Below are 13306 nucleotides of genomic sequence, written 5' to 3'. Positions count from 1 at the left end.
CCTGAAAGAAGCAGCAAGCTGAAGGATGACACAAACTACCCACCGAAGAGCAGGAGACAGGAGACAGCTTGACGCAGAGGGTCAGCCTGTGTGCACTCTCTGGATGAGAAAAGGGTGAGACACGTGTTGGGGAAACTGAGGAAGTTCTGTATGGCAAGAAAGGAAGACGGAGAGGGAGGTGAGGGAGTCAGTTTGAAGAGTTTGGTATCAGGGACCTCATTTTTTGTGAACAACAGGAAGCCAATAAAAAGTTTTCAGCCAGCAGATAGCAAGACAGCATTTGTAATTTAGAAAGATCCCACTGACTGCGGCCTAGCAAGTAGACAGGAACTAGGGAGTGGATGGGAGGCAGGGATACCTGACAGAAGGCTGACACCATGGTCCAGGCAGAGGCAGTGATGGCCGTGGCATTTTCCTGGATTTCCACTGTCTACAGGGCAGGTCTGAATACCTCAATGTGTCCCCTCAGGAGCTCCTCTTCCTCTGGTGGCAGCTCTTTGGCTCTGCTTTGGGAAACTTCCCACCTCCATTTTGCTTGGATGTGTCAACCCACATGCTCCACCCTCCTCTGGTCAATCTGAGGTGTTCTCTTAGGATTTCTGAACCTTGGGCACAGGGGATTGGTGTTTCTTCATTTCTTCCTGAAGAGACCTCCACCCACTCAAAGCTCCTGCTCCCCAGATCCCCCAGGACCCGGCCTTTCCAGGGTCTGGTTCTTCAGGTCTTTCCTTGATCCCTTCTGCTTGCCAGAGTCAGTTCTGTGGCTTATGATCAGCTCTCTCCTTCTAGCGCTTCTTCTGCCCCATCTCCAGGTGCTGGGCCCCTACTCCCTTTCCAAGATCTACCTCAAAGCGCACTCTTTCACAAACCACCCTGCCAGGCAGAGTGTCTCCATTGCTGGGCCCCCATAGGACGCTCTTCTGTAGCACCAGTCATTCAAGCTTTTTGCTTTCCCTCCATTCCCATTGGATGGGGCCACTCCCTACAGGCTATGGCCCATCTTTGTCTCCCCAGTGCCCTACCCTGAGCTGGCACATAGCAGGGGTCCAGTGGGTGTTTGTTGAATGACTAAGAGAAGTCATTAGTGATCTGCTCTCCCATAGGTTCAGATTTCATACCATGGACCCAAGACTCCACCAGTCAAAGCTCTACTCTATCTCACCGGGGTGGGTAAGTGACAACCAGGATCCTAGAGTGCTGTCTCATCTCCTACCCACCTCCTAATCCCTGCAGGATGTCTCTGTAGGAGAAACTATACCTGGAGCTTATTTTACACTGAGCAGAGGAAAAGCATGGTTTCCAGCCAGTCAGACATCTGGGAGTTCAGAAATATTCCATCCCTAGTCAGTGAACCACAAAGAAATACAATGTGGGAGTGGTGGTGTGGGGAACTTTAATTGCATCTTAACATTTTACTTCTCAAGTTAGGAAATAGGTACATGGATTTTCAATATATGCATCTCCATTCCTTTTTTTTTTTTTTTTTTTTCTTTTTTTTTGAGATGGAGTCTTACTCTGTCACCCAGGCTGGAGTGCAGTGGTGCAAGCTCGGTTCACTGCAACTTGCGCCTCCTGGGTTTAAGCAATCCTCCTGCCTCAGCGTCCCTAGTAGCTGGGACTACAGGTGCACAGCACCATGCCCGACTAATTTTTGTATTTTTAGTAGTGATGGGGTTTCACCATGTTGGCCAGGCTGGTCTCAAACTCCTGACCTCAGGCGATCCGTCCTCCTTGCTCTCCCAAAGTGCTGAGATTACAGGTGTGAACCACTGAGCCCAGCCCTCTATTCCTTTTTGATACCTCAAATATCTGTAACAAAAAGTAGATGATGACACTGTCTTATACAATAATCTAGACAGTGTTCCTCAAATTCCATTATTTATATCTCATCTTCACCATTTCTGCCATATCAATGATCCACCTAAACACATATTTATGTAATGTTCTTCTTTAAGTAAAATCCATTCTTTAACTTGACCTCATTTTGAACAATAATATCATGATTAGTATCATTATGTGTATTAAATATATAAGTAGCAGCCAGACATAGTGGCTCACACCTGCAATCCCAGCACTTTGGAAGGTGGAGGCGGGAGGATCGCTTGAGCCCAGGAGTTTGAGACCAGCCTGGGCAACACAGTGAGATCCTGTTTCTACAAAAAATTTTTAAAAATTAGCTGAGCATGGTGGCATGATCCTGTAGTATCAGCTACCCAAGAGGCTGATGTGTGAGGATTGCTTGAGCCCAGAAGGTCAAGACTGCAGTGAGCCATGATTGTGCCACTGCACTCCAGCCTGGGTGACAAGAGTGAGACCCAGTTTCAAAAACTAAATATATATATATATATACACACACATATATGTATAATATGTAGCTTATAAAATCTTCAGGTTTCATTTCATTAATGCATTTCATTCATTAATACATATTTAAATAATACTAATACAGCACTTACTCAATTGCCAGGCATTGTGCTAAGACTTTACATTTAATCCTTACAGCAGTCCAGTGAAATTGGTATTATTACTATCCCATTTTACAGATGAGGAAACTGAGGCACAGAGTTAAACAGACTTGTCCAAGGTCACCCAATTAGTTAGTAAAGGTGTCGGGAAGTCCAGACCACAAAAGGACAATGCTTCCCTGGCCCTAAGACATGGCTAGGAATATGTTTAGAGGGTCAGTCTCATGTGAGACAAGGGTCACCATATCATGCTGTGGGGCACACAGATCTATTTTATTGGAATGACCTTGCGGTCATATATTCGGATGAAGGAGGAAGGATTTACAAACAAATGTTTGCTCTCTCAGCCAAGCCATTTGGACAGAGTGGGGGCATGTTCATGGTTGCAATTTGTCCCCAGATAGAGTTACAACACATGTCATGAAGAGCCGGTGGGGCTGGTGTCACCACTGGGTCCCCCACCCCAAGGTCACTGAGGGCTGGGGCCACAGTCTTTTGAGAGCCTGGCAGGGTGTGCCTGCAGAGGCTTCACATGGAACCTCTCTTTGCGGTGGCTGGGAATTCCTTCCAAAATCCCTGGGGGTGGCCAGACGCGCAGGGTCTGGTGGACATCACAGTTGTGGCCCCGCTGAAGGGGAACAGGTATGGTCAGAGGCCCCAACTCTGCTGTCCGAACTGTAGCCAGACTTCCTGGGGGCCATGGGGGAAGGATGCCTTGAACCTGTGTCTCCTCTGAAGGACAGGAAGAGGGGCTCCCACTATGGGTGCACACAGTCCCCTGGGGAAAGGACCTGCCCATTTGGGGCCAGGCTGGGTGCCCCAACCCCGGACCCTCACCAACCTTCTCCTCTTACTTGGTGGAATTTCAGAAATCTCCCTGAGCGCGGACATCACCCGCACCGGCAAAGTGAAGCCAACCAGAGCTGTGGAAGACAAGGTACCGCTCACCCAAACGCTCCTTTCCTAGTTCTGCTGGATTCTCCCCGGGCGCCCCCTTGTGGTGATGGGGTAAATCCTGGTCTGTCTCACGCATCCCATGTTAACTGTTAAAAAAAAAGTGGGGGGGGGGGGGGGCGGAGAAAATTAGCATCGCCATTAATATTTTGGTTTATGTATTTCCCATCTATTTTACAAAATCAGATTTTCACCAATCGTGGATTCAGAAAATGTGTTATCCTACAAACTAGAAACGCTACTGAGTCACCCAGTTAATACACAGCAGAGAGGAAATTCGTGGGCAAGACTCTGGCTCAAAAACTCCCTATTCCATGTTCTATGACTGATGGGAGATATTTCTGCAGAGCTGCCTACATGGGGCAATAACAGAGAAAGGAAGAAATGGCAGGGGGAGAGGCGGGAAGGAGCCAGGTGGGGAGACGGAGGGTGTGTTGTGGAAAGACAAGATGGTGGTATGTGCAGAAGGGACACGTGAACGCTGTCTTAAACCAGAGTCTTCAGGTAAACCTGAAACCCCAGCGCTGCCTGCACCATTTTATGCTGGTGTGCACTGGGGGCTGTGACCTGTAAAAAGATGAAGATCCTTTGTGGGGTCAGCAAGAGTGGGAAGAAAAATTACAACTCTAGCAGTAGAACCTATCCCTGTATCCCTCTCGAAACGCAGTCATTTCCTGCGGGCAAACGCTCTCCAGCGAAGGGAGGCGCCATCACTATTAGATCCCTATAGGGTGGGGCTGCTTAATGGGCTTTAATCTTTGGATAGATATTAACTGACTTCTAAGAATAGTACCACACTTTGCTGAATGAGTAATTAAGAGTTCACATAATAGTAACTATTTAGATTAGAATCTTGACATACATATTTAGCTGCATTTGGTTTGTCAAGCTCAACATTTTATTTATTTATTTATTTATTTTTGAAATGGAGTCACGCTCTGTCTCCCAGGCTGGAGTGCAGTGGCACCATCTCGGTTCACTGCAACTTCCGCCTCCCGGGTTCAAGCGATTCTCCTACCTCAGCCTCTCGAGTAGCTGAGATTATAGATGTGCGCCTCCACGCCCAGCTAATTTTCATATTTTTAGTAGAGACAGGGTTTCGCCATGTTGGCCAGGCTGGTCTTGAACTCCTGACCTCAGGTGATCTGCCTGCCTCAGCCTCCCAAAGTGCTGGGATTACAGGTGTGAGCCACCCCGCCTGGCTAACATGTCTTGAAAGCTATTAAAATCCATGTGACTGTCCTTTTTTTAAATGGATGAATTGTGTTTTGGGTGAATTTAGTTGTGACTTTTGCAGTAAAAGACAAAAATCCACTCTTGAGATCAAAGAATCAATTGATATGGGAGCAAGATGTGTAAACGGCACTGGGCTAAAGAGGTGATGGGGGCCGGGCGTGGTGGCTCACGCCCGTAATCCCAGCACTTTGGGAGGCTGAGGCGGGCGGATCATGAGGTCAAGAGATTGAGACCATCCTGGCCAACATGGTGAAACCCTGTCTCTACTAAAATACAAAAATTAGCCGGGCTCGGTGGCGCGTGCCTATAGTCCCGGCTACTCAGGAGGCTGAGGCAAGAGAATCGCTTGAACCCGGGAGGTGAAGGTTGCAGTGAGCTGAGATCACACCACTGCACTCCAGCTTGGTGAGGGAGCAAGATTCCATCTCAAAAAAAAAAAAAAAAAAAAAGAGGTGATGGAAAGTTGCTATGCCTCTTGCAAGAGTTGGAGGGCTCTACGCTAGTTTCTAAGCGTGACTCTTCTCTGCTGGTGTCCAGAGGACCTGGACCTGGGGCCCTTGTGGACAGGGTGCCATCCTACTGGTGAATTGTGACAGAGACAATCCTGAATCTTCTGCCATGGACTGTGAGGATGACGAAGTGCTTGACAGCAAAGGTAAAGAGCATTTGCTAGCTAACGGGAAGGGCTTTTTACAAAGCCCTTTTGCCCACGTGGCCTGAACCTGGTGATGGCCCTCTGAAATAAGGGTTATTGAAAGCATGTTCTTGTTGGCACATCCGTTTTATAGATGAAGCAATGGGCAAAGGCCCTTGCGGGGGGCAAGTGACCTCTCCAAGCTCACACAGCAGTCAGGGAAGAGCTGAGGCCAGTGCTGCCTCCTGATGCCTCCTACGGGCCCCAGTTTCCATGCCTCACCCCGCTGCCCAACCTAAACCCTCTTAGGTCAAACCTGGAGCCTGAAATCATTCGAAAGGAAAGCTTCTCATTCCCAGACTCACATCAGAGCAGCCCCTGAGACCTCTGCCATAGGCTGGGCACCACTCTGAGCGCTTTGGAATGATTAACTCATCTGATCTTCCCACACAAAGCTTTATAGACGGGAAAACCAAGACACTGGGGAACTTAAGCAATTTGCCCAAGGTCACAGCACTGATATGTAGCAGACTCGGGGTTTGAACACCAGACGTCCCAACTCCGGAGCGGGTTTAGGGGCATGAGGATGGTGGGGGATGCAGGACCTCTGCAGGCAAACCTCCGGGCTGCTGAGGGTGGATCTGGGGTTGAAGGGAGGATACGTTAGCCACCTGCGCTAGAGGAAGGTGCTGAGGGGCTCGGGCTGGCAGGCCTTCCTGGGGAGCTCTTAGAATAACATAGAAGTGGATATATTTTCAAGTTGCATATAGTTGGCCTGGCCCGATGCCAGGGGACAGTCTCTGTACAGTACCTGGCATGCAATAATAATCACAACAGCCACCCTTTGTGGGCACTCCTGGGGTGCCAGGAGTTGGTATAACCACTGTGTATCACCTCACTTTATCTTCACGACAGCTCTGTGCTGGGTACAACTCTTGCCCCTGTCTTAGTGATGAGGAAACAGAGGCAGAGAGAGCTAAAATCACTTTCCTACGCCCACCCAGATCCCAGATTCAAACCAAATTGACCCCAAAGCCTTTAAGCCCTTGGCTATCAGTCAGTCCCCTCGGAAGGCATCTCTTGACTCTCCCCACCCTCTACCCCTTCTTGGCTATTGTTCAAGTTGGTTTACAAACTTCACTTCTCGCTCAGGACCAGCACAGAAACCTTTCACTCGTTCATTGCACAAATCTCAGCTGAGCTCCTGCCACGTGCTGGTCCTTGTTCTAGGGAGTTCTCGGCTTTGTAGGTTCAAGTTTCAGGGAACATTGCAAGGAACAAAATATTAATAAATGTGATCCCCGCTTTGCTGAGGTTACATCCTCAGCTCATCCTAGTGGGGGGAGACCAAAACCTTAATGAGTTCTCATTCCAAAATGAAAACCATCAGTAAAATACTCAAAATAGCATAAAGAAAAGAAAACCAGGCAACATGGTAAAGGGAGGTCTCAGGGGAGCGGTGGGGTGCGAGGCTCCTCCAGGAGGTGGCTATGGGAAACCAGCAGTGGTCTCAGGGGCCTGTGACTCAGGCAATGCCCTTCTCATCCCAGACCTGAAGGACATGTCCCTGATGACCCTGAGCACGAAGACCCCCCAGGACTTCTTCACTAGGCATACACTGGTGCTCCACGTGGCCAGGTCTGAGATGGACAAAGTGAGAGTGTTTCAGGCCACACGTAAGTCATCCCCATCTGTGTTCCCTCCCTGCCCTGGCCAATGGGGCACACTTCTGTCACACAGCTGTGTGGCAGGTAAATCCTGAGCACCTACTATGTGCCGAGTTCTAAGAACAGCAGACACAGCAGTAGGCAAGACAGACAACATCTCATCTATTACCTTCTAGATGGAGGACACAGACAAAATGACTCGTTATTGCTCCCTGCTTCTCTCTCTCTCTATCTCTCTCTCTCTCACACACACACACACACCCCACTCCTGGTTATAGATTTTGAGTGCAAGCTGATGGCATGTGGCATGTGATCATTTGTTCTGCAACATCCTGCTAATCAGAAACATCAGGAACTTCTCAGCAGCCCACGAGCACCTGGAACTAAGTAGGTGCCAGGCTTGGTCCTAGGCATGAGGCACAGAGCCATGACTGTGACCAAGTCCCTGCCTTCACGTTGCTTTCATCTTAGTGGCTGGGAGAACTATAGGTAAAATAATTACATAAAACACCTAGTGTGTCCAACGCTGTGACATACTATGTAGAAGAATGCGGCAAGGAAGGAGACGTGGAGTGAGGAGTGGAAGTGGGGGTGTGTGGAGAGAGGGTGGCCAGGGAAAGTGTCCCCCATGAGGTGCCATTTGAGCAGAGGGAGGTACAGGAACAGCCAGGCAGACACCTAGGGGAAGGGCGTTCCAGGCAGAGGGAACGGTAAGTGCGTGGACCCTGCCTGAGGTAAGATGGTGCCTGTGGTTTGGAGGAATGCAGGGAGGCCAGTGCAGCTGGGGTGGAATGTGCAAGGGTTAAAGCGGTGGATGAGGGTGGAAGAGACAGGGCAGAGGGGACGGGTGAGGTCAGGTAGGCGTATATTGACTTTGGCTTCTGGATGGAAGGAGATGGAGAAGGCCATGGGAAGGGGTTTTCTGCAGGGCCTGACAATCATTCTGATCCTGATCATTCTGCCTAGTCTATTCCATGCTTTTTTTTTTTTTAAAAAATTTTTTTTTTTTAGAGAGTCTCACCCTGTTGCCCAGGCTGCAGTGCAGTGGTGCTATCTCAGCTCACTGCAGACTCCACCTCCTGGGTTCCAGCGATTCTCCTGCCTCAGCCTCCCCAGTAGCTGAGGTTACAAGCATGCGCCACCACATCCAGCTAATTTTTGTATTTTTAGTAGAGATGGGATTTCACCAGGCTGGCCAGACTGGTCTTGAACTCCTGACCTCAAATAATCCACTTGCCTCAGCCTCCCCAAGCACTAGGATTATAGGCACCACACCCAGCCTCTGTTTCTTTTTCTTTTTTCTTTTCTTCTCTTTTCTTTTTTTTTTTTTTTTTTTTTTTTTTGAGACAGAGTCTGTCTCTGTAGCCAGGCTGGAATGCAGTGGCGCAATCTTGACTCACTGCAACCTCCACCTCCCAGGTTCAAGCCATTCTCCTGCCTCGGCCTCCCCAGTAGCTGGGATTACAGGCTTGCATCACCACGCCCAGCTAATTTTTGTATTTTTAGTAGAGACAGGGTTTCACCATGTTGGCCAGGCTGGTCTCGATCTCCTGACCTTGTGATCCTCCTGCCTCGGCCTCCCAAAGTACTGGGATTACAGGCATGAACCACCGCACCCGGCCTGTGTCATTCTTAAAGTGATTAAACTGACATTGATTTGCTGACAGGTCGACTTATTGCCTCCACCCAGGCATCACCTTCTCCAGGAAGTCCTCAGGGATTTCCTCTATCACAGCTGTCTGCTATTTTTATGATCTCTGCTCCTCCCTACTCACCCGTAAGAACTGTGCACTCTCTGGGGGTGAGGATAGGAGGACAGTGACTCTGTCTCCCTGGTCCCCTGCTGTGTCCCTGTCCCCCGCTGACATATGGCTAGAGCAGATGCTCAGGAATTAGTGAAGGAATGGTGTATACTGGACTTCCTGTAAAGTTTGGAATGGCTCAGGCACCCCTGACACACCCTTCCGGGACTTCAGCCAGGGAGCAGTGTCCCAGCTGAGACTTTGGTCCTTTTCTCCTAAGGGGACTGACCAGATTTGGCTGCAAGGGGTTCTCTGATGGTGGCATGTGGTGACCCTGGGAAAGGCTCCTGGGGAGCACTGGGGAGAGAAGGAAAGGTCTTCAGAAGTGGGGACGCAGACCCGAGTCTCCCCTGCCTCTCTCCTAGGGGGCAGACTGTCCTCCAGGTGCAGGGTAGTCCTGGGTCCCAAGCAGCCCTCTCACTACCTGATGGTCCCAGGCGGAAAACACAACATGGACTTCTACGTGGAGGCCCTCGCTTTCCCTGACACCAACTTCCCAGGGCTCATTACCCTCACCGTCTCCATGTTGGACACGTCCAAACTGGTAGGCTGAGAAGGCAGCCCTGCATCGGGGGCCTGACCTTCCAGGCAGTGGCGTGGCTGGGGAAGGGGGACTCCAAACAACTACCAGAAATGGTAGGTGCTGGGCCCTGGTGGCGGTGACAGCCCCTGCCTCCCCACCCCCCACCCCCTGCAGGAGCTCCCCGAGGCTGTGGTGTTCCAAGACAGCGTGGTCTTCCGCGTGGCGCCCTGGATCATGACCCCTAACACCCAGCCCCCGCAGGAGGTGTACGTGTGCAGGTGAGAGGCCTGGGGGTGCTGGGGTGGGCCCAGACACCTCGGGAGGAGCCCTGGGCCAGCAACAAAGAGCCCGAGTTCCATCCGCAGCACTCAGTGTGTGATGGGAAAACAGTCACCGCTCCCTGCCCACTGAGAGCTTGCCGCTTCTTGGGGGCTCTAAAAAGGCGGGGAGGTTCCTTACTGCTGTTGTCATTGCCATAGTCCTGCCTGATGCAGCTGAGGCTACGTTAGCTCCCAGGGGCCTGTAGAGTGTGGCCCGTGGACCTTGTGCACCAGAAACTCCTGGGAACTCATTTAAAGTGCACCTTTCTGGACTGGGCACAGTGGCTCATGCCTGTAACCCCAGCAATTTGGGAGGCCAAGGCAGGTGGATCACTTGAGGTCAGAAGTTTGAGACCAGCCTAGCCAACATAGTGAAACCCTGTCTCTACTAAAAAATACAACTGGTCGGGCGTGGTGGCACATGCCTGTAATCCTAGCTACTCAGGAGGCCAAGGCACGAGAATTGCTTGAACGCTGGAGGCGGAGGTTGTGGTGAGCTGAAATTGCGCCACTGCACTCCAGCCTGGGCAACAGAGCAAGACTCCATCTCAAAAATGAAATAACCAGCCTGGTCAACATGGTGAAACCTCGTCTCTACTAAAAATACAAAAAATTAACCGGCTGTGGTGGTGGGCGGGCACCTGTAATCCCAGCTACTCGGGAGGCTGAGGCAGGACAATCGCTTGAACCCAGGAGGCCAAGGTTGCGACGAGCCAAGATCATACCATTGCACTCTAGCCTGGGTGACAGAGCAAGACTCGGTCTCGAGAAAAATAGAAATAATAAAAATTAAAAATTAAATTAAATTAAAATGAAATAAAATGCACCTTTCTGGCTGCCTGTGAGCTGCTGGGTCTTATCCCTGGGAAGGGCCAATCTGCGTTTTGGGGAGGTCCACAATCTTCCTGCAGTCTGAGAGCTCCTGACAAGTGTGCTGGGGTCTCAGGAGACCTTCTCCTCCCCTCTTCTGATTGCTTCAGGGGCAGAAGAGTAAGAGGGTAACCTGGTGGATAGGACGCAGGCCGGAATCCAGTGAGGACTGTATTCCAATCCCAGCACTGTTCCAGGTGGTGTGACCTTGAACAGTGAACTCATATTCTGTCTTCTCCCAGATTGATATGGTTTGGCTCTGTGTCCCCACCCAAATCTCATCTTGAAATGTACTCCCATAATTCCCACGTGTTGTGGGAGGGACCCAGTGGGAGATAATTTGAATCCTGGAGGCAGTTTCTCCCATACTGTTCTCATGATAGTGAATAAGTCTCATGAGATCTGATGGTTTTATCAGGGGTTTCTGCTTTTGCTTCTTCCTCATTTTCTCTTGCCACCACCATGTAAGAAGTACCTTTCACTTCCCGCCATGGCTTCCCCAGCCATGTGGAACTGTAAGTCTAATTAAACCTCTTTTTCTTCCCAGTCTCAGGTATGTCTTTATCAGCAGCATGAAAATGGACTAATACATGGGTGGAAGGGGTACCCACTAGTTCCTGCCTCATAGCTTGTTAGATGGATTCTATGAGCTCATGCCTGCTAAGAACAGATAGACCGGACGTGCCAGGAGCCTCTGTTCAGGCCACAGGTGACCCCTGAGCACCTGTGTGTCCCTCCCCATCCTTCCAGGCCGAGCTTCAAAATCCAGAGCACTAAGGAGCTGTTTTTCTGCTCTCTCTAGTATTTTTGAAAATGAGGACTTCCTGAAGTCAGTGACTGCTCTGGCCATGCAAGCCAGGTGTAAGCTGACCATCTGCCCTGAGGAGGAGAACATGGATGACCAGTGGATGCAGGTATGTGCCCTGTGGGGCAGGCAGGGCGAATGTCCCTGAGGGCCAAGAGACACTTGGGGTACCCAGGCTCCTGGGGTTCAGCCTGGTGCCTCACTGGCCACCCTTCCTTAGATGGACAGGGAGGTAGGAACCTGAGAGGTCTTGGGTCGGGAGGCTGGAGCAAGTGATTTGTCTGACGTTTGCTGTGGGCCACTGCAGGCCACTGCGGTCACCAAGATGAAAGCCACCTTCCTGCTTGAAAACACTAGGGTGGCCTCGGGAAGTGACTTGAAGCTCAGGAGATTGATGCTCAACCAGCCCCTCAAGTGGTCCTCCCTCCAGGCTGTCCATCTTGGGCTCAGCTACCAAACCAGGTCACTGTTAAGCCCCAAGGCAATAGGGAAAATGTCTCCAGGGCATGTCAGAGGTCTTCACGGCAACCCCTCCCATCACAGGCCCAGAGGCCTAGGAGAAAATGGTTTCGTGGGCCAGGCCCAGGGTCCCCATGCTACATGCAGCCTAGGGACTTGGTGCTCTGCATCCCAGCTGCTCCAGCCGTGGCTAAAAGGGGCCGATGTAGAGCTCAGGCCGTGGCTTCAGAGGAAGCGCTCTAGCACTTTCCATGGCTCCCATCTCCTCCTGCTCAGTCTGTTTCCAGGGCCCTCTCAGCCTGCCTGGCTCCCTCCCCTGAGGCCAGCCTGCCACTGTGCCTAGAAACACCCATTTACCATTCTCTGTTTCCGTGCCACTCCCCCATCATGCCAGGAGTACCCCAAGGACTGAGACTAGGCCTCATCCAATCCAGCACCCCAATGCCTGGCACTGGGCAGTGCCAGTGGGCATTTGGTGGGCGGCACTGACCCTCCCCAGCACTGCCTTCCTTTGCTTTGGGACCCTGCCCTTCCATGCCGCACCCCTGTGGTGCTGCCTCTTGGACCCACCTCCCCATTCCCATCACCCATCTCCAATTCATACCCGTGAATCCCAGCGCGAATTCCTCGTCCATAAGTTTCCCCCATCACCCCCAGCAGGAATTCAACCCTCTTTCTTTTCACCCCCACACAACATCCTCTCTTCCTTTCTTGCCACTCCATCTTTTTTTTTTTTTTTTTTTGAGACGGAGTTTCGCTCTCATTGCCCAGGCTAGAGTGCAATGGCACAATCTCAGCTCACCACAACCTCCGCCTCCCTGGTTCAAGTGATTTTCCTGCCTCAGCCTCCCAAGTAGCTGGGATTACGGGCATGCACCACCACGCCTGGCTAATTTTGTATTTTAATAGAGATGGCATTTCTCCTTGTTGGTCAGGCTGGTCTCGAACTCCTGACCTCAGGTGACCCACCCACCTCAGCCTCCCAGAGTGCTGGGCTTACAGGTGTGACTTACTGCACCAGGCCGCCATTCCATTTTTTTGATACCAGGTTGACTTGTGTGAAATTGCTGATAGGCGCCATTTTTGATTTGCAAGAGTGGAACTTTCGTCTGGTTCATCCTAATAGTAACTTATAGTAGTGATTATGTCCAACATCGCATCTGCCTGCTAGAATACAAGCCCGAGGAGGTGGAATTTGCAGCAGATTCATTTCTAAAACCTCCCCGTGCTCCTCCTGCCCGCTGCAGTGGCCCAGGCTGGGTCTTATCCACCTTCCTTTGGGGAGGAGGCCGGGAGCCCTGGCACCAAGAGGCCTTCTCTGGCCCATCCTAGCTGCATCGGGAGCCCCTCCTCCGTGTCCCCACAGACCCCTCAACCCCTCACTCCCTCATCACCTCCTAACCCTGGTGCTCACTGCCTGGCTCCTGGTTTTCTCACCTTGAGGAGGGGTCTGAGTTTTGCTCACCAGGGGTCACCAGCACCAGCCCAGGCACCACCAGGAGTGGGAGGGAAGGGCGCTCCTGCAGGCTCATGGCCTCTCGTGTACTGGGCAAATATGGGGCAATAAGCTC

General features: G+C 51.1%; 1 protein-coding gene across 5 annotated transcripts in view; it reads left to right on the top strand.

Moving 5' to 3' along the window:
* PADI4 (peptidyl arginine deiminase 4) overlaps positions 1-13306 on the top strand; it is a 53336-nt gene that overhangs the window by 23395 nt on the left and 16635 nt on the right. For 4 of the 5 annotated variants that reach the window (XM_005544637.4, XM_015442010.4, XM_065529085.1 and 1 more), the window contains exons 3-9: positions 1104-1170; positions 3335-3402; positions 5193-5310; positions 6840-6965; positions 9124-9302; positions 9456-9559; positions 11274-11385. In XM_005544637.4, the coding sequence (XP_005544694.3) occupies positions 1104-1170; positions 3335-3402; positions 5193-5310; positions 6840-6965; positions 9124-9302; positions 9456-9559; positions 11274-11385 (774 nt within the window). Of the gene's footprint in view, positions 1-1103; positions 1171-3072; positions 3108-3334; positions 3403-5192; positions 5311-6839; positions 6966-9123; positions 9303-9455; positions 9560-11273; positions 11386-13306 lie in introns of those variants that run through there. The other variant, XM_074018631.1, reaches the window with a different exon arrangement.

The sequence above is a fragment of the Macaca fascicularis genome, chromosome 1, assembly GCF_037993035.2.
Source record: "Macaca fascicularis isolate 582-1 chromosome 1, T2T-MFA8v1.1".
NCBI lineage: Eukaryota > Metazoa > Chordata > Mammalia > Primates > Cercopithecidae > Macaca > Macaca fascicularis.
The sequence above is the reverse complement of the archived record's forward strand: the minus strand, read 5'-3'. Positions and strand labels throughout refer to the sequence as shown.